The sequence below is a fragment of the Cetorhinus maximus genome, unplaced genomic scaffold (genome assembly GCF_964194155.1).
Source record: "Cetorhinus maximus unplaced genomic scaffold, sCetMax3.hap1.1 HAP1_SCAFFOLD_488, whole genome shotgun sequence".
Lineage (NCBI taxonomy): Eukaryota > Metazoa > Chordata > Chondrichthyes > Lamniformes > Cetorhinidae > Cetorhinus > Cetorhinus maximus.
Genome location: NW_027596430.1, coordinates 257,004 through 278,948, shown reverse-complemented (window position 1 = coordinate 278,948; position 21,945 = coordinate 257,004). Strand labels below are relative to the sequence as shown.

Genomic DNA, 21,945 nt, shown 5'->3' with positions numbered 1-21,945 from the left:
ATAGCACCTTACACAGTCTAAAAACGTCTCAAAATATTTTACAGCCAATGGAGCACTTTTTAGACATAATCATTGGCTGCCCTGTTTCCTACATTACAACAATGTGTGTAAGATCCCACAGGTAGCAAAATGATAATGACGCCGATCATCTGTTTTTGAGCGATGCTGATTGGGGGAAAAATATTGTGTCCCAGGACACCAGAGAGAACTCCCGACATCAGCACCACCCCTCCTCACTCATCACCCCTGGCCCTGCTCTTCCAATTATGGCTATGAAGTATTTTACACCACTTGACGAAGGACAGGGGAGTTCTGTCCAGTGTTCTGACCAATATTGGACCCTCAATCAACATCATAAGAAATGCAGATTATTTGGTCATTATCATATTGCAGTTTGTGGGAGCTTGCTGTGCATAAATTTACTGCTGCATTTCCTGTAATGCAACGACAGTGACTACACTTCAGAAAGTACTTCAGTGGCTGGAAAGCTATGTATATGCAAGACTTTCTCTGTCTCCCTCCCTCTTTTTTCTCTCTCTCATGATCTCACGAGGTGTGGTCTAAAATCTCAGGGATATTTCAGCATTGCCTTTTGTCTTGTGGTCGGATTGAAGTGAACACGACCTTTCTGTCCTCTACTGTACACCGTTGCCTGAGGGCAGCCACCATGTCACGGCGCTGAAAGGTCTGAACTGGCTGCAAAGAAGCGTATGGAGAGCCTGAAGTTATGTGGCCAGGGGAAAGATAAATTCCAAAAAGTGCAGGGACAGACGGAACTGGGGGCACATGTGAATTGAATTTTGAAGGTAACAGGTCACACAGAGAGTGGTTTGCAAAGCATGTGGGATCTTGGACTTCATAACAGGAGCATTGAGCTGGATCCTTTTCTCCCAATCGAGTCGGAAATCAGGTCAGAAACCTGGAATTGTGATTTTTTTTGACCGTAAAAATAAATTCCCTCTGCCTTCCCAACCTGCATTGTTTGTGGATTTTCACTGGTTGGGAAGGGCTTGGGCGCAAGGCCTACTGAAGACAAGATCACCATTGTTACTGAAGACAAGTTGACCATTGTTACTGAAGACAAGGTGACCATTGTTACTGAAGACAAGGCCACCATTGTTGCTGAAGACAAGGCCACCATTGTTGCTGAAGACAAGGCCACCATTGTTACTGAAGACAAGGCCACCATTGTTACTGAAGACAAGGCCACCATTGTTACTGAAGACAAGGCCACCATTGTTACTGAAGACAAGGCCACCATTGTTACTGAGTACAAGGTCACCATTGTTACTGAGTACAAGGTCACCATTGTTACTGAGTACAAGGTCACCATTGTTAATGAAGACAAGGCCACCATTGTTACTGAAGACAAGGCCACCATTGTTACTGAAGACAAGGCCACCATTGTTACTGAAGACAAGGCCACCATTGTTACTGAAAACAAGGCCACCATTGTTACTGAAGACAAGGCCACCACTGTTACTGAAGACAAGGCGACCACTGTTACTGAAGACAAGGTCACCACTGTTACTGAAGACAAGGTCACCATTGTGAGGATCATAGGAAACTTGGATTTCGTCCCCCACATTATTTTCATTGCTGGTGTGAGTTTTATGAGTCCAGAAAGAAATACACCTTGGAAATTTGTGACTACTGGGAGAAGCCTGCTGAGGATTTGGGCACATTCAGACAGGTAAGTGTTAAATGTTTAAACTTTCAGAAGTCACTTTTAGATGTTTTAGATTTGTTTTTACTGCAGTGATTGATCATAGGGCTCAGTACTGAAAAGGTAAGTTGAGCATTACATTGACCAGCATTGTGTAAGTGTACCTTCCCCAATGGAGAAGTGCCATAACACATTCAAAGCTGTTGGAAAATATGCTATTAAAAAGTTATAAAGCAATCTGCTCTGCTCCATTCATTGACAGAAAATCTGTTTTGAAACATGAAGTTAGGATCTATCAAGCCAGGTTCCACCCTGGGATCAGACTTGAACTGTGGCAGCATCAGCTGCGATCATAACATTTTGAGGATAATTAGCTGTTCACAAAGGCACCTAATTCTCATTGGCTCCTTCCATTGGGAACATGAACTGCACTGTATAGTTTGATGGCACCACTTCCAACAGTTTCAGAGTGAGAATTGAGTGAAACAGGTCTGCCTCCTGGCCCCCACTCTTTTTGGTATCTTTTCCAAGATCCTGACCTTAGCCTTTCCTACAGATATGGAAAGAATTTACCTGCACACTAATTTAGGCAGCAAGGTCCACAATCTGTCCAGACTGAAAGTGAAGACAAAAAGGCAGCACATCTTGATCAGAGAACTCCTCCACACTGATAATGGTGCACTAGTCACTCACACCAAAACTCAGCTGCAAAGACTCAGGTTGTCTCCATGTCAGCAACTTATTCTCCCTTACTATAAGAATGAAAAAAACTAAGGCTATCGGACAAGGTATCACATCTGTCCTTGTTCACACCCTGTTGGAAATGGTTAGCAAATTCTACAACCTTCGGTCCACAGTGACAGACAACCTGCCCTTTACCCAGGGCTCCAGACACACAAAGGGAAAGCAGCTACCACTTTTGCCTGACTCATGAAATGTGCATGGAGTAACATTAAGCTGACTCTTCGGAAGAAGATGTGAGTTTATGAGGCCTGTGTTCTAAGCACCTTGCAGTATGGCTGTGAAACATGGTCAAGACACAGCTGTCAAGAAAGGAAGCTCAATAACTTTAATTTTCATTGTTTGCGATGCATTCTGGGCATCTCATGGAAGGACAAAGTCACGAACGCAGCAAAGCTCACCAAGATAGTCACTAATCAAGCAGAAGCAACTTCGCTGGCTCTGGCACAGTCACGGGCTGGAAGACAGTTGCATACCCAAGAATGTACTGTAGGTCCAAACATTGACTTTCACACTCGGAAGAGACCAGGGGATGAAGAGGAAACTGGTGACGTCAGCGGTGGGCGGCCGTGCAACACCATGTGACTAATGGCCTGAGCGGGTACACGGTGTTGGTTCAACATCTCAAACAAAAGTCGGAGCTCTAGCAATGTAGCACTCAATACTAACCCCTGGTCAGTGCGGTGTTCCCTCAGTACTGACCCTCCGACAGTGCGTCGCACTCTTAGTACTGACCCTTCGACAGTGCGGCTCTCCCTCAGTACTGACCCTCTGACAGTGCGGCTCTCCCTCAGTACTGACCCTCCGACAGTGCAGTGTTTTCTCAGAACTGACCCCTGGTCAGTGCAGTGCTCCCTCAGTACTGACCCTCCGACAGGACGGCGCTCCCACAGTGCTGACACTCCGACAGTGCATTGCTCTCTCAGTACTGACCCTCCGACAGTGCGGCGCTCCCTCAGTACTGACCCTCCAACAGGACGGCGTTCCCTCAGTACTGACCCTCCGACAGGACGGCGCTCCCACAGTACTGACCCTCCGACAGTGCGGCGCACCCTCAGTACTGACCCTCCGACAGGACGGCGCTCCCACAGTATTGACCCTCCGACAGTGCGTTGCTCTCTCAGTACTGACCCTGGTCAGTGTGGTGTTCCCTCAGTACTGACCCTTTGACAGTGCGGCGCTCTCTGAGTACTGACCCCCCCCTCCCCCGGTCAGTGTGGTGCTCCCTCATTACTGACTCTCCAACAGTGCAATGTTTTCTCAGAACTGACCCCTGATCAGTGCAGTGCTCCCTCAGTACTGACCCTCTGACAGGATGGCGCTCCCACAGCACTGACCCTCCGACAGTGTGGCGCTCCCTCAGTACTGACCCTCCGACAGTGCGGCGCTCCCTCAGTACTGACCCTCCGACAGTGCGGCGCTCCCTCAGTACTGACCCTGCGACAGTGTGGCGCTCCCTCAGTACTGACCCTCCGACAGTGCAGCACTCCCTCAGTTCTGACCCTGCGACAGTGCAGCGCTCCTTCAGTACTGACCCTGCGACAGTGTGGCGCTCCCTCAGTACTGACCCTCCGACAGTGCAGCACTCCCTCAGTACTGACCCTCCAACAGTGCGGCGCTCTCTCAGTACTGACCCTGCGACAGTGTGGTGCTCCCTCGTACTCATTCTACAGCCCTTTCCCTGCATTTGGGGCTGATAGAATTGGATATTTTAAGTTTAGGCATGTCACTAGTGAAAGCTGATTGCTGTGAGAAGTTGTGGATGTTGTCCATTGTGCACCTTTGATACTTTGCTGGTGTGGTGGGTTGGAGATGGCATGTGATGTTGTATTCACTGACCGTGACTAACCGTGTGTATTAATTTATAAAGTAGTTTCGCTGCTGGCAGGCCCTCTAATTCAGTCTCTGAGAATTGAACTCCCTGCTGTCTAATCCAATTCCTCCTGCGGGTTGTCCTTTTGGGCATGCTGCTCCATCCTCCACTACTGAAATATGGCTTCTCTGTTCCTGTCCATCACTATCACCATCACCATCACCACTAGTTCCACCTCCTGTCAAAATGGAATTCCTTCTCTCCTTCTCTCTGGCTCTCACTCTCTCTATCTTTCTTCTCTCTATCGCTCTCTTTCCCTCTCTTTCTCTCTTCTATCTATCCCTGTCTCTTCTCTCTCTCTCTCTTCTCCCACACTCACTGCACTGATGTTCCATTTGAATAAAAGCAGAAAATGTTTGAAAAACTCTGGCAGGAAGAATAAAAAAGCAAAGTGAACAAGTTCACATTCTCCCACACTAAACTCCATTTGCCAGACCTTTGCCCACTCACTCAACCTATCTATATCTGTCTGCAACCTCCTCATGTCCTCCTCACAACATACTTTCCTACCTCTCTTTGTGTCACCTGCAAATTCAGCTACCATGCCTTCACTCCCCTCATCTAAGTGTTAAGCTACTGGCAGCTTATCATGGAACATACAGCACAGTAACAGACCATTTGGCCCACCTCATCTTTGTTCGTGTTTCTGTTCCACAGAAGCCTCCTCCCATCCTGCTTGATTACACTATCAGGGTAACCTTCAGCTTCTTTATTCCTCATGTGTTTATCAAGCTCCTTGAATGTATCTATACCAGAATCATAGAATGGTTGCAGCACAGGAGGAGGCAATTCAGCACATTGCTTCTGTGTTAGTTCTCTGCAACAGCAACTCAGCCAGTCCCACTCTTCCCTATAGCCCTGTAAAATCTTCTCTCTTCAGATAATCATCCATTTCCACTTTGAAAACCGCATTTGAATCCATTTCCACCACACGCTCAGGCGGTGCATTCCAGATCCAAACCACTTGTTACATAAAGTGGTTTTCCCTCATGTCACCTTTGGCTCTTTTGTTAATCACATTCAGTTTCTCAATCTTCTGCCAATGGGAACAGTTTCTCCCCATTTACTATGTCCTGACCCCTCATAATTTTGAACGCATCTGACAAATCTTCTCTCGACTTTCTCCTCTCCGAGGAGAACAGTCCCAACTTCACCAATCTATCCACGTCACTGAAGTCACTCATCGTCAGAACCATTCTTGTAAATCTTTTCTGCGCACTTTCCAAAACCTTCAGATCCTTCCCATTGAGGCTGAGCCAGTGTTTGATGAAGGTTTATAACTAACTTGCTGTTGTGCTCTGTGCCCCTCTTTATAAAACCCAGGATTCAGTATAATTTATCTACTGCTTTCTCAACCTGTCCTGCCACCTTCAATGATTTATGCACATATACAGCCAGGTCCCTCTGCCCCTGCATTTCCTTTAGAATTGTACCCTTTATTTTATATCACCTCTCCTTTGTATCACTTCACACTTCTCTAGATTAAATTAAATTTCATCTGCTGCATGCCTGTCCATCGTACCAGCCTGTCTATGTCCCCTTGAAGTCTATCACAATCATCCTCACAGTTAACAATATTTCCAAGTCTGCATCATCTGCAAACTTTGAAATTGTGCCCTGTGCACCCAGGTCTAGGTTATTAATATGGATAGGCCAGAGGCTAGGAATCCTGTGGTGAGTAACTCACCTCCTGACTCCCCAGAGCCTGTCCACCATCTACAAGGCACAAGTCAGGAGTGTGATGGAATACTCCCCACTTGCCTGGATGAGTGCAGCTCCCACAACACTCAAGAAGCTCGACATCGTCCAGGACAAAGCAGCCCCACTTGATTAGCATCCCATCCGCAAACATTCATTCCATCCACTACCGACGCACAGTGGCAGCAGTGTGTGTACCATCTGCAAGATGCACTGCAGCAACTCACCAAGGCTCCTTCGACAGCGCCACCCAAACCCATGACCTCTACCATCTAGAAGGACAAGGGCAGCAGACACATGGGGAACACCACCACCTGGAATTTCCCCTCCAAGTCACTCAGCATCCTGACTTGGAAATATATCGGCCGTTCCTTCACTGTCGCTGGGTCCAAATCCTGGAAGTCCCTCCCTAACAGCGCTGTGGGTGTACATACACCACACGGGACTGCAACAGTTCAAGAAGGCAGCTCACCACCACCTTCTCAAGGGCAATTAGGGATGGGCAATAAACGCTGGCCCAGCCAGCGATGCCCACATTCTGTGCATCCTCTTTCCCACGTCAGGTTAATTGATTTCAAAAAAACTCATACTCTCCAGTCACAGTCAATCATTTGCAAACACACACACGCACACACAGATACACACACACACACACAGATACACACACACACACACACACATGCACACACAGATACACACACGCACACACTCCAGCTCTCTCTTACACCCACACTCTCTAAACTGTCTGCTCCATAGCGATGCCCACTGCTGGCAGTACCAGAAAACCCTGCTCATAGTCACGCACTGAAAGATTTTAAACAGCAGAATTACTGTTCCCAGTTTTGCTGAAAAAATAGTCTTTACTCGCATAATTATTGTTGGTTTTCTCTCGGACCAGCATCTGGATATTCTAGTTCGTGACTGGGATACATCAAAAACCCATGGCAAGGAAGCAGGGATGAAATATCTGGAAGAGATTCAAAAGGTAAAGGAAGGAAGAACGTAGATAAGATGCTGGAGGGAGTGGGGTTACTGAGTATCAGTTTGAAGGAGTGACAGTGTGAGGGAGCTGGATTAACATCAGTAGAGATACAGTCAGCAACACAGAGTGCTGGGGGGAGAGAGGTTAATGATTTCCGATATATGGGAGCTGTATTAACATCAGAAGAGATGCGGTCAGTAACACACTGCGCTGGGGGGAGAGGTGTTACTGAGTGTCAGTGTCATGGAGCTGGATTAACATCAGTAGAGATACAGTCAGAAACATGGGGCACTGGGGGGAGAGGGGTTACTGAGTGACCGTCTGAGGGAGCTGGATTAACATCAGTAGAGATACAATCAGTAACACAGAGTGCTGGGGGGAGAAGGGTGTCAGAGTGACATAGTGAGGGAGCTGGATTAACATCAGTAGAGATACATTCAGTACACAGGGCGCTGAGGGGAGAGACATTGTTGAGTGACAGTGTGAGGGAGCTGGATTAACATCAGTAGAGATACAGTCAGACGCACAGGGTACTGTGGGGAGAGGGGTTATTGATTTTCGATGTATGGGAGCTGGTTTAACATCAGGAGGGATACAGTGAGTAACACTGGGTACTGTAGGTGTAGCGATTACTGAGTTACCGTGTGAGGGAGCTGGATTAACATCAGTAGAGATACAGTCAGTAACACAGGGTGCTGGGGGGAGAGGTGTAACCTTGTGACACTGACATTAACTATACTTTGCAAACTTGTATTCACAGAAAATCCAGACCAATAAATCAACGTACCAATCATTCATGAAGACTCAACTTTCCAAGGCTCATTGCTTTCTGTTACCCAACCCAGGGAAGGAGATTGCTTCGAGTTCCACAGGACACCTAAAGGGCAAGTGATTTAATGCAATGTGACACCCGGTCCTGGAGGGGGAAAGGACAATGTATCTAACTCACTGTGACACCCAGTCCCAGAGGGGGAAAGGACGGTGTATCTAACGCACTGTGATACCCGGTCCCAGAGGGGGAAAGGACAGTGTATCTAACGCACTGTGACACCCGGTCCCAAAGGGGGAAAGGACAGCGTATCTAACGCAGTGTGACACCCGGTCCCAGAGGGGGAAAGGACAGTGTATCTAACGCATTGTGACACCCGGTCCCAGAGGGGGAAAGGACAGTGTATTTAATGCACTGTGACACCCGGTCCCAGAGGGGGAAAGGACAGTGTATCTAACGCACTGTGACACCCGGTCCCAGAGGGGGAAAGAACAGTATATCTAACGCACTGTGTTTTCTCTTTTCAATGGCTTCCTTCTTTTCCCCGACAGACATGGATGAGGGTTTCAGACACTCGCTGGTGGATTACCTCGGTTCTGCCTTGCAAAGTCTGCCCACTAGTGGACGGTGTGACATGAACGGCTCGATTCTGACTGGCTCCCAGTTGTTTGACCAGATCAAGGTATTATGTCACAATATTTGTTTGTGTGCTTGAGTGTTTGTTTTTTTGAGTGTATGAGTATGCCTGTGCATGAGAGAGCCTGTGTGTGTTTTTATCTGTGAGAGTGTCTGTCTGTGAGAGTATCTGAGTATCTGTAACTGTTTGAGTGGCTTTGCTTCAGTTTTTGTTTGACAGTTTGTTTCAGCACCTGTCATCTGTTTTGCATGCTTCAATGCCGATATTGAGAGTCTGCTAATGGCTTTTTTTTTTGCACGTGTGTGTTCTTGGACCGCTGCAGTTCCTGTGGTGTAGGTACACCCACAGTGCTGTTCGGGAGGGAGTTCCAGGATTCGGACCCAGCGACAGTGAAGGAACGACCGGTATACTTCCAAGTCAGGATGGTGTATGGCTTGGAGGGGAACTTCCAGGTGGTGGTGTTCCCATGTGTCTGCTGCCCTTGTCCTTCTAGATGACAGAGATCATGGATTTGGGTGGTGCTGTCTAAGAAGCCTTGATGAGTACCTGCAGCGCACCTAGGCGATGGGATACACTGCTGCCACTGTGCGTCGGTGGTGGAGGGAGTGAATGTTTGTGGATAGGGTGTCAATCAAGCAGGGCTGCTTTGTCCTGGAATGGTGTTGAGCTTCTTAAGTGTTGTTGGAGCCACACTCATCCAGGCAAGTGGAGTGTGTTTTATCACACTCCTGACTTGTGCTTTGTAGATAGTGGACAGCTTTGGGGAGTCAGGAGGTGAGTTATTCGTCGCACGATTCCTAGCTCTTGCCTCTGACCTACTCTTGTCGCCACAGTATTTATAGATATAGTGATGTGTAATGAGGCAGATTTGATAAGGGAGCTTAAGGTTAAGGAACCCTTAGGAGGAAGTGACCATAATATGATAGAATTTACCCTGCAATTTTAGAGGAAAAAGCTGGGATCAGATGTAACGGTATTACAGTTGAATAAAGGCAACAACAGAGGCATGAGGGAGGAGCTGGCCAGAATTGACTGGGAGATGAGCCTAGCAGGAAAGACATTGGAACAGCAATGGCAGGAGTTTCTGGGAGTAATTTGGGAGACACAGCAAAAATTCATCCCTAGGAAGAAGAAACATACTAAAGGGAGGACGAGGTAACCATGGCTGACAAGGGAAGTCAGGGACAGCATAAAAGCTAAAGAGAAAGCATACAATGCGGCGAAGAGCAGTGGGAAGCCAGGGGATTGAGAAGCCTACAAAGACCAACTGAGGACAACTAAAAAAGAAATAAGGAGGGAGAAGATTAAACATGAGGGTAAACTAGCCAGTAATATAAAAGAAGATTGCAAGAGTTTTTTTAGATATATAAAGGGTAAGAGAGAGGCAAAAGTGGACATTGGGCCACTGGAAAATGACACTGGAGAAGTAATAATGGGGAACAAAGAAATGGCGGAGAAACTGAATAGGTACTTTGCGTCAGTCTTCACGGTGGAAGACACGAGTAACATCCCCAAAGTTCAAGAGTCGGGGGGGCAGAGGTGAGTATGGTGGCCATTACCAAGGAGAAGGTGCTAGGAAAACTGAAAGGTCTGAAGGTGGATAAATCACCTGGGCCAGATGGATTACACCCCAGAGTTTTGAAGGAGATAGCTGAAGAGATAGTGGAGGAGTTAGTGTTGATCTTTCAGGAATCACTGGTGTCAGGGAGGGTCCCAGAGGACTGGAAAATCACTAATGTAACCCCCCTGTTTAAGAAGGGAGTGAGGCAAAAGACGGGAAATTATAGGCCGATTAGCCTGACCTCAGTCGTTGGTAAAATTTTAGAGTCCATTATTAAGCTTGAGATTTCAGAATACTTGGAAGTGCATGGTAAAATACGGCAAAGTCAGCATGGTTTCATCAAGGGGAGGTCATGCCTGACAAATCTGTTAGAATTCTTTGAGGAGGTAACGAGTAGGTTAGACAAAGGAGAGCCAATGGCTGTTATCTACTTGGACTTCCAGAAGGCCTTTGACAAGGTGCCGCATAGGAGGCTGCTCAGTAAGATACGAGCCCATGGTGTTAGAGGCAAGGTACTAGCATGGATAGAAGATTGGCTGTCTGGCAGGAGGCAGAGAGTGGGGATAAGGGGGTCCTTCTCAGGATGGTGGCCGGTGACTAGTGGAGTTCCGCAGGGGTCAGTGTTGGGACCACAACTTTTCACTTTAAACATTAATGATCTAGATGAAGGAACTGAGGGCATCCTGGCTAAGTTTGCAGATGATACAAAGATAGATGGAGGGACAGGTAGTATTGAGGAGGCAGGGAGGCTGCAGAAGGATTTGGACAGGTTAGGAGAATGGGCAAAGAAGTGGCAGATGGAATATAATGTGGGGAAGTGTGAGGTCATGCACTTTGGTAGGAAGAATAGAGGCATAGATTATTTTCTAAATGGGGAGAGAATTCAGAAATCTGGAGTGCAAAGGGACTTGGGAGTCCTAGTCCAGGATTCTCTTAAGGTTAACTTGCAGGTTGAGTCAATAGTTAGGAAGGCAAATGCAATGTTGGCATTTATTTTGAAAGGACTAGAATATAAAAGCAGGGATGTGCTGCTGAGGCTTTATAAGGCTCTGGTCAGACCACATTTAGAATATTGTGAGCAATTTTGGGCCCCGTATCTCAGGATGTTCTGGCCCTGGAGAGGGTCCAGAGGAGGTTCACGTAAACGATCCCAGGAATGAAAGGCTTAACATATGAGGAACGTTTGAGGACTCTGGGCCTATAGTCGATGGAGTTTAGAAGGATGAGGGGGGATCTGATTGAAACTTACAGAATACTGAAAGGCCTGGATAGAGTGGACGTGGGGAAGATGTTTCCGTTAGTAGGAGAGACTAAGGACCCGAGGGCACAGCCTCAGAGTAAAAGGAAGACCTTTTAGAACAGAGATGAGGAGAAACTTCTTTAGCCAGAGAGTGGTGAATCTATGGAATTCATTGCCACAGAAGGCTGTGGAGGCCAGGTCATTGAGTGTATTTAAGACTGAGATAGATAGGTTCTTGATTGGTAAGTGGATCAAAGGTTACGGGGAGAAGGCGGGAGAATGGGGTTGAGAAACTTATCAGCCATGATTGAATGGCGGAGCAGACTCAATGGGCCGAATGGCCTAATTTCTGCTTCTATGTCTTATGGTCTTATGTCTTATATGGCTGGTCCAGTTCAGTTTCTGGTCAACGGTAACCCCCAGGATGTTGATAGTGGGGGGTTCAGTGATGGGAATGCCATTGAATGTCAAGGGGCGATGGTTGGATTCTCTCTTGTTGGAGATGGTCATTGCCTGACGCTGTGGGTGGTGTGAATGTTACTTGCCACTTGTCAGTCCAAGCCCGGATATTGTCCAGGTCTTGTTGCATTTGGAGATGGGCTGCTTCAGTATCTGAGGAGTTGCGAGTGGTGCTGAACATTGTGCGATCATCAGCGAACATCCCCACTTCTGACCTTATGATGGAGGGAAGGTCATTGATGAAGCAGCTGAAGATGGTTGGGCCGAGGACACTACCCTGAGGAACTCCTGCAGTGATGTCCTGGAGCTAAGATGAATGACCTCCAACAACCACAACCATTTTCCTTTGTGCTAGGTATGACTCCAACCAGCAGAGAGTTTCCCTCCTGATTCCCATTGACTCCAGTTTTGCTAAGTCTCCTTGATGCCGCACTCGGTCAAATGTAGCCTTGAAGTCAAGGGCAGCCACTCTCACCTCACCTCGGGAGTTCAGCTCTTTTGTCCATGTTTGAACCAAGGCTGTAATGAGGTCAGGAGTTGAGTGGCCCTGGAGGAACCCAAACTGGGCGTCAGTGAGCAGGCTATTGCTAAGCAAGAGCTGCTTGATAGCACTGCTGATGACTCCTTCCGTTACTTTACTGATGATGGAGAGTAGACTGATGGGGCGGTAATTGGCTGGGTAGGATTTGACCTGCTTTTTGTTTACAGGACTACTTGGGCAATTTTCCACATTGCCGGGTAGATGCAGTGTTGAAGCTGTACTGGAACAGCTTGGCTAGGGGCACGGTAAATTCTGGAGCACAAGTCTTCAGTGCTATTACCGGAATATTGTCCGGGCCCATAGCCTTTGCAGTATCCAGTACCTTTAGCCATTTCTTGATATCATGTGGAGTGAATCGATATGCCTGAAGACTGGCATCTATGATGCTGGGGACCTCCAGAGGAGGCCGAGATGGATCATCCACTCGGCACTTATGGCTGAAGATTGTAGCAAATGCTTCAGACTGATCTTTTGCACTGATGTGCCGAGCTCCTCCATCATTGAGGATGGGATATTTGTGAAGTCTCCTCCCCCAGTGAGTTATTTCATTGGCCACCACCATTCACGACTGGATGTGGCAGGACTGCAGAACTTGGATCTGACCTGTTGGTTGTGGGATTGCTTAGCCCTGTCTATCACTTACTGCTCAGTGACAGGGAGAAAGGCACTGAAACACAGTGACAGGGGGAGGGACACTGGATCACAGTGGCAGGGCGAGAGACAGTGGATCACACAGAGGGTGAGAGTCACAGGGTCACAGTGAGAGGGAGAGGCACTGAAACACAGTGACAGGAGGAGAATCAGCGGATCACAATGAGAGTGGAGAGGTGCGAAACCACAGTATCGGGGAGAGGCACTGGATCATGGTGGGGTGGGGAGAGTCAGTGAACCACACTGACAGGGAGAGAGGCAGTGACACACAGTGACAGGGAGAGAGGCACTGGATCACAGTGACAGTGTGAGAGTCACTAGAGCACAGTGAGAGGCGAGAGATACTGAAACACAGTGAAAGGGGGAGAGAAACTGGATCACAGCGAGAGGGAAGAGATACTGTATCACAGTGAGAAGGGAAAGGCCCTGAAAAACAGGGAGCGGGCCAGGCACTGGATCACAGTGAGAGCGGATAAATAATCTCTCAGAGGGTAAAACATGCAATGGGGGCTGATTCAGCGACTGTGTATCATTTGCACTGAGGGTCAGGTGGAGCCCGGGGTGTATTTTACATTAATCTCTGCATGATTGTAGCTAAGCGCAGATCCATGGATCCCACTTTCCAGTCATCCCTCATTTCTGTTCAGCACAGATCAAGACTGTCTCCTTCAAAACCCAGCTTCCTTTCTCAAGAGTCTCCCACAGTCTAACCTCCACTTTCTTCTGCCCACAGTTATTCGCCAAGACCATCGAAAAATATTCAGTTCAGATAACAACACCACTCCAGGTGAGTCATTCATAACATTTAATTAATGAGAAGGGCAGTCTGTGAATACAAAAAGACAGAGTGACACAAAGATGCAGTCTGCGTACAGATATCTCAATGAGAGAGAGAGGGACTAAGAGACGCCAGTCACTGTACAGATATCTCCCTGAGAGAGAGAGGACTGAAAGACACCAGTCAGTGTACAGATATCTCCCTGAGAGAGAGGGACTGAGAGACACCAGTCAGTGTACAGATATCTCCCTGAGAGAGAGAGGACTGAGAGACACCAGTCAGTGTACAGATATCTCCCTGCAAGAGGGAGAACTGAGAGACACCATTCAGGGTACAGATATCTCCCTGACAGCATGTGCAGTGAGAGACTCCAGTCAGTGTACAGATATCTCCCTGAGAGAGAGAGAGACTGAGAGACACCAGTCAGTGTACAGATATCTCCCTGAGAGAGAGGGACTGAGAGACACCAGTCAGTGTACAGATATCTCCCTGAGAGAGAGAGGGACTGAGAGACACCAGTCAGTGTGCAGACATCTCACTGAGAGAGAGGGACTGAGAGACACCAGTCAGCTTCAGATCAGTCCCTGAGAGAGAGAGGGACTGAGAGACACCAGTCAGTGTGCAGATATCTCACTGAGAGAGAGGGACTGAGAGACACCAGTCAGCTTCAGATCAGTCCCTGAGAGAGAGTGAGGGGACCACAAGACACAAGTTAGTAAACAAATATTTCCCTGAGATCCAGTGGGAATTGAGTTACATCAGTCTGTGTACAGACACCTTCCTGAGCGACAGGGAGTGAAAGACTTGAGTAGGTGGTATGAGAGACTCCAGTCAGTGTACAGATATCGCCCGAAGAGTCCCCTCTCTCAGGGAGTAATCTGTACACTGACTGGTGTCTCTCAGTCCTTCTCTCTCAGGGAGATATCTGTACACTGACTGGTGTCTCTCAGTCCCCTCTCTCACAGGGAGATATCTGTACACTGACTGGTTTCTCTCAGTCCCTCTCTCTCTCAGGGAGATATCTGTACACTGACTGGTGTCTCTCAGTCCCTCTCTCTCTCAGTGAGATATCCATACTCTGACTGGTGTCTCTTAGTCCCCTCTCTTAGGGAGATATCCGTACACTGACAAGTATCTCTCAATCCCCCTTTTCTCTCAGGGAGATAAAAGTGCACTTGCTCGCGTCTCTCACTCCATCTCTCAGAAAGATGTCTTTTGTGCACAGATATCGCCCTGAGAGAGAGGGACTGAGAGACACCAGTCAGTGTACAGATATCTACCTGAGAGAGAGAGGGGATTGAGAGACCACAGTCAGTGTACACATACCTCACACACACCGAGGGGACTGAGAGACACCAGTCGGTGTACAGATGTCACATGAGGGAGAGGGACTGAGGCATACCAGCCAGTGTACAGATTCTTCAATGGGAGAGACAAGGGACTGAAAGACACCGGTCAGTGTACAGATATCTCGCTGAGAGAGAGAGGGGACTGAGAGACACCAGTCAGTGTACAGATATCTCCCTGAGAGAGAGGGACTGAGAGACACCAGTCAGTGTACAGATATCTCCCTGAGAGAGAGAGGACTGAGAGACACCAGTCAGTGTACAGATATCTCCCTGCGAGAGGGAGAACTGAGAGACACCATTCAGGGTACAGATTTCTCCCTGACAGCATGTGCAGTGAGAGACTCCAGTCAGTGTACAGATATCTCCCTGAGAGAGAGAGGGACTGAGAGACACCAGTCAGTGTACAGATATCTCCCTGAGAGAGAGGGACTGAGAGACACCAGTCAGTGTACAGATATCTCCCTGAGAGAGAGAGGGACTGAGAGACAGCAGTCAGTGTACAGATATCTCCCTGTGAGAGAGGGACTGAGAGACACCAGTCAGTGTACAGATATCTCCCTGAGAGAGAGGGACTGAGAGACACCAGTCAGTGTACAGATATCTCACTGAGAGACAACGAACTGTGAGTCACCAGTCAGTGTTCTGATATCTTCCTGAGAGAGAAGGGACTGAGAGACACCAGTCAGCTTCAGATCAGTCCCTGAGAGAGAGTGAGGGGACCACAAGGCACAAGTTAGTAAACAAATATTTCCCTGAGATCCAGTGGGAATTGAGTTACATCAGTCTGTGTACAGACACCTTCCTGAGCGACAGGGAGTGAAAGACTTGAGTAGGTGGTATGAGAGACTCCAGTCAGTGTACAGATATCGCCCGAAGAGTCCCCTCTCTCAGGGAGTAATCTGTACACTGACTGGTGTCTCTCAGTCCTTCTCTCTCAGGGAGATATCTGTACACTGACTGGTGTCTCTCAGTCCCCTCTCTCACAGGGAGATATCTGTACACTGACTGGTTTCTCTCAGTCCCTCTCTCTCAGTGAGATATCCATACTCTGACTGGTGTCTCTTAGTCCCCTCTCTTAGGGAGATATCCGTACACTGACAAGTATCTCTCAATCCCCCTTTTCTCTCAGGGAGATAAAAGTGCACTTGCTCGTGTCTCTCACTCCATCTCTCAGAAAGATGTCTTTTGTGCACTGATATCGCCCTGAGAGAGAGGGACTGAGAGACACCAGTCAGTGTACAGATATCTACCTGAGAGAGAGAGGGGATTGAGAGACCACAGTCAGTGTACACATACCTCACACACACCGAGGGGACTGAGAGACACCAGTGTACAGATGTCACATGAGGGAGAGGGACTGAGGCATACCAGCCAGTGTACAGATTCTTCAATGGGAGAGACAAGGGACTGAAAGACACCGGTCAGTGTACAGATATCTCGCTGAGAGAGAGAGAGGGGACTGAGAGGCACCAGTCAGTGTACAGATATTTCCCTGAGAGAGAGGGGTCTCAGAGACACCAGTCAGTGTGCAGATATCTCCCTGAGAGAGAGGGACTGAGAGGCACCAGTCAGTGTACAGATATCTCCCTGAGAGAGAGGGACTGAGAGGCACCGGTCAGTGCACAGATATCTCCCTGTGAGAGAGGGACTGAGAGACACCAGTCAGTGTACAGATATCTCCCTGAGAGAGAGGGACTGAGAGACACCAGTCAGTGTACAGATATCTCCCTGAGAGAGAGGGACTGAGAGACACCAGTCAGTGTACAGATATCTCCCTGAGAGAGAGGGACTGAGAGACACCAGTCAGTGTACAGATATCTCCCTGAGAGAGAGGGACTGAGAGACTCCAGTCAGTGTACAGATATCTCCCTGAGAGAGAGGGGACTGAGAGACACCAGTCAGTGTACAGATATCTCCCTGAGAGAGAGGGGACTGAGAGACACCAGTCAGTGTACAGATATCTCCCTGAGAGAGAGGGGACTGAGAGACACCAGTCAGTGTACAGATATCTCCCTGAGAGAGAGGGGACTGAGAGACACCAGTCAGTGTACAGATATCTCCCTGAGAGAGTGGGGACTGAGAGACACCAGTCAGTGTACAAATATCTCCCTGAGAGAGAGGGGACTGAGAGACACCAGTCAGTGTACAGATATCTCAAGAGGGAAAGTGGAGTCAGAGTCTGACATATGGAGCAAAATAACCTGATCAAGGTAGCTATTATCCTGCAGGCTGCCTTTTTTTTCTATTCATTGGATGAGGGCATCGCTGGCTCCACCAGCATTTATTGCTTATCCCTAATTGCCATTGTTCAGGCACTTAACAGGCTACCTTTTTGCCATGGCTCTTGGGTCCCATGTAGACTGGACCAGGTAAGGACAGCAGATTTTCTTTCGTAAATGACATTAGTGAACCTGTCTTTTAATTCCACATTTTCATGGAACTCAAATTTCTCAGTTTGTTGTGGTGGGATTTGATCTCAGGTGCCCAGAACATTGCCTGAGGTCTCTGGAAAACTCGTCAGTGACATTACCATTCTGCCACGATGCCACCACCTTATCTCTTGTTGGAGATGGTCATTGCCTGGAACTTGTGTGGCACGAATATTGCTTGCCACTTATCAGCCCAAGCCTGGATATTGCCCAGGTCTTGCTGCATTCGGACATGGGCTGCTTCAGTATCTGAGGAGTCGCGAATGGTGCTGAACATTGTGCAATCATCAGCGAACATCCCGACTTCTGACCTTATGATGGAGGGAAGGTCGTTGATGAAGCAGCTGAAGATGGTTGGGCCGAGGACACTACCCTGGGGAACTCCTGCAGTGATGTCCTGGAGCTGAGATGACTGACCTCCAACAACCACAACCATCTTCCTTTGTACTAGGTATGACTCCAACCAGTGGAGCGTTTCCCCCTGATTCCCATTGACTCCAGTTTTGCTAGGGCTCCTTGATGCCCCACTCGGTCAAATGCAGCCTTGATGTCAAGAGCAGTCACTCTCACCTCACCTCGGGAGTTCAGCTCTTTTGTCCATGTTTGAACCAAGGCTGTAATGAGGTCAGGAGCTGAGTGACCCTGACGGAATCCAAGCTGAGCATCAGTGAGCAGGTTATTGCTAAGCAAGTGCCACTTGATAGCACTGTTGATGACCTCTTCCATCACTTTACTGATGATCGAGAGTAGACTGACTGCTTTTTGTGGTTAGCACACACCTGGGCAAAATTGCACATAGCTGGGGAGATGCCAGTGTTGTCGCTGTACAGGAACAGCTTGTCTAGGGGCACGGCAAGTTCTGGAGCAGATATTTTCAGTAGTATTTCACTTAATATTGTCAGGGCCCATAGCCTTTGCAGTATCCAGTGCCATCAACTGTTTCTTGATATCACGTGGAGTGAATCGAATTGGCTGAAGACTGGCATCTGTGATGCTGGGGACTTCCAGAGGAGGCTGAGATGGATCATCTACTCGGCACTTCTGGCTGAAGATTGTTGCAAATGCTTCAAACTGATCTTTTGCACTGATGTGCTGGGCTCCCCCATCATTGAGGCTGGGGATATTTGTGGAGCCTCCTCCTCCAGAGAGTTGTTTAAATGTCCACCACCATTCATATCTGGATGTGGCAGGACTGCAGAGCTTAGATCTGATCCGTTGGTTGTGGGATCGTTTAGCTCTGTCTGTCACTTGCTGCTTATGCTGTTTGGCACTCAAGTAGTCCTGAGCTGTAGCTTCACCAGGTTGACACCTCATTTTTAGGTATGCTTGGTTTTGCTCCTGGCATGCCCTCCTGCACTCTTCTTTGAACCAGGGTTGATCCCCTGGCTTGGTGGTAATGGTAGAGTGGGGGATATGCCGGGCCATGAGATTACAGATTGTGTTTGAGTACAATTCTGCTGCTGCTGATAGCCCACAGCGCCTCATGGATGCCCAGTTTTGAGCTGCTAGATCAGTTCAAAATTAACCCATTTAGCACGGTGGTAGCGCCACACAGCATGATGGAGGGTAGCCTCAATGTGAAGCGGGACTTCGTCTCCAGAAGGACTGTGCGGTGGTCACTCCTACCGATACTGTCATGGACAGATACATCGGTGCCAGGCAGGTTGGTGAGGATGAGATCAAGTTTGTTTTTAGCTCTAGTTGGTTCCCTCACCACCTGCCGCAGACCTAGATGAGCAACTCTGTCCTTTAGGACTCGGCCAGCTCGAGCAGAAGTAGTACTACCGAGCCACTCTTGGTGATGGACATTGAAGTCCCCCACCCAGGCCAGGATTTTCCCTTCGGCGATTTGGAGGCGGGGCCCACTCGCCTAGGGGAAAATGACACGGGATGACGTCGGGAGGAACCCTCGATGTCATCCCGGTCCCTTTAAATATTCACGAAGGCCGGCGGACAGCGAAATCAGCTATCCGCCCGCCGACCTGTCAATGGCCAATTAAGGCCATTGACAGACTAATTAACCTTATTAAATATCCTGCTCGGGTTACCTTAAGGCTGGCGGGCAGGCCAGGAGCCCCAGCGGGCTGCAGATTATAAATGAAACTTCATCCACTGGCGGGATGAAGTTTCATGTCCGTTTTTTTAAAATTTAATAAATTTTATGTGTTGATTATTACATGTCCCATCTCGTGTGACATTGTCACATGAGGGGGACATGTTAATAATTTTAATATTTATCTATTTTTAGAGTTTACTTACCTCTCACGAATCTCCCTGAGACAGGACTTTGCCTCAGGGAGCAGTGCGCACTTTGACAGATGGGGATTCCCTTCCCTCCCAGAACAGCATAGCACTTCCTGTCGGGCAGGCTGCTGGGTGGGCCTTAATTGGCCCGCCCACTCAAAATGGCGGCAGGCCCTGTTTCGGCGGGAGGGTTCAGCTGCCCACCCGCCACCGAGCCGGTGGGGCCCACCCTCCCATCGAGGTAAGAATTCTGCCCCCAGAATATATTCTGTGCCCTTGCCACCCTCAGTGCTTCCTCCAAGTGATGTTCAATATGGAGGAGCACTGATTCATCAGCTGTGGGAGGGCGGTACGTGGTAATCAGCAGGAGGTTTCCTTGTCCATGTTTGATCTGATGCCATGAGACTTCATGGGGTCCGGATTCGATGTTGAGGACTCCCAGGGCAACTCCCCCACTACTGTATACCACTGTGCCTCCACCTCTCCAGTGGGACAGGACATACCCAGGGATGGTGATGGTGGAGTCTGGGTCATAGTCATACTCATGGAATCATACCTCTCAGACAATGTCAGGATGTTGCTTGACTAGTCTGTCAGACAGCTCTCCCAATTTTGACACTAGCCCCCGCAGATGTTTGTAAGGAGGACTTTGCAGGGCTGGGATTGCCATGCTCGGTTCCGGTGTCTAGGTCGATGCCGGGCAGTTCGTCTTTGTCAACTTTCTAGCAGTTTGATACAACTGAGTGGTTTGCTGGGCCATTTCAGAGGGGCAGTTAGGAGTCCACCACATTCCTGTGGGCCTGGAGTCATATGTAGTCCAGACCAGGTAAGGACAGCAGATTTCCTTCTCTGAAGGACATTAGTGAACCAGATGGGTTTTTATGACAATCGACAATGGTTTCATGGCCATCATTCGACTTTTAATTCCAGATTTTTATTGAATTCAAGTACCGCCATCCATTGTGGTGGGATTCGAACCCCAGTCCCCAGATCTGGAACACTGGTCCAGTGACAATACCACTATGCTACCGCCTTTGATGGCCTTATTTCAGCATCAAGCTTGCATGGTGAGCAAATAGCTTGGGCCCTATTTACAAGGTTGCTGATAAGGCCAATTTTTGGGGAACTGCAAGAATCCCAACATGTATATTGGCCAGTGAAGGTAGGCTTGTGGGAGACTGTGGTAGAGAAACCTGCATGTAATAATTTCCCTACAGGTCTTAATGGGCTCCATCCTGCACTCAAATCTACCTCTGAAATGGAGCAGTCAAATGAACGCCTCTTCCTTGAAGTACTAGTTGAGGATTCTGCCAGGGAGCTTTTAAGTCGGGCCTGAACCATTTGCTCACCATGCAAGCTTGATGCTGAAATAGGACAACGAGCAATATGAGTGGTCAAGCACCTGGTTTAAATTTCAAAGAATGCTTGGCATTTAACTGTCAGTCACCATCAACAGTGCATTCTCCATGGTAACACCACTACCAATCAGAGTCCAACAGCTAACCACTCAGCACTATCTTCACATACAGTATAAATTGTTGTTTTCCCCTTAAATTGGTATTCTTGCATAGTGTCCTGATGAGTGCAAGACAAAAAGCTTCAACATGCCCCTTTTTACAGCAATGCTCAAGTTCTCTAATACCAACTGACATTTTAATGAATGAACATTTTTCCTGACAGATGTCAAATGCTTTTTGGAACATGAAACTAAAGGAGGACAAAGTGCATGAATTTCAAAGTTACATTCAAGAGCAGGTACCTAAGTTGTGAAAGGAACACTTTAGATATAATGTAACTCTGTATCTAACCCCGTGCTGTACCTGTCCTGGGAGTGTTTGATGGGGACGGTGTAGAGGGAGCTTTATTCTGTATGTAACCCTAAGCTGTACCTGTACCGGGAGTGTTTGATGGGTACAGTGTAGAGGGAGCTTTACTCTGTATCTAACACTGTGCTGTAACTGTCCTGGGAGTGTTTGATGGGGACAGTGTAGAGGGAGCTTTACACTGTATCTAACACTGTGCTGTACCTGTCCTGGGAGTGTTTGATGGGGCCAGTGTAGAGGGAGCTTTACTCTGTATCTAACCCTGCGCTGTACCTGTCCTGGGAGTGTTTGATGGGGACAGTGTAGAGGGAGCTTTACTCTGTATCTAACCCCGTACTGTACCTGTCCTGGGAGTGTTTGATGGGGACGGTGTAGAGGGAGCTTTACTCTGTATCTAACCCCATGCTGTACCTGTCCTGAGAGTGTTTGATGGGGACAGTGCAGAGGGAGCTTTACTCTGTATCTAACCCCGTGCTGTACCTGTCCTGGGAGTGTTTGATGGGG

General features: G+C 48.2%; 1 protein-coding gene across 1 annotated transcript in view; it reads left to right on the top strand.

Moving 5' to 3' along the window:
* The window catches only part of LOC144673840 (uncharacterized), a 118,672-nt gene that overhangs the window by 23,749 nt on the left and 72,978 nt on the right, over positions 1-21,945 (top strand). The window contains exons 6-10 of the mRNA XM_078535482.1: positions 6,877-6,963; positions 7,721-7,844; positions 8,281-8,411; positions 13,552-13,605; positions 21,299-21,373. Of these exons, the coding sequence (XP_078391608.1) occupies positions 6,877-6,963; positions 7,721-7,844; positions 8,281-8,411; positions 13,552-13,605; positions 21,299-21,373 (471 nt within the window). The remainder of the gene's footprint in view (positions 1-6,876; positions 6,964-7,720; positions 7,845-8,280; positions 8,412-13,551; positions 13,606-21,298; positions 21,374-21,945) is intronic.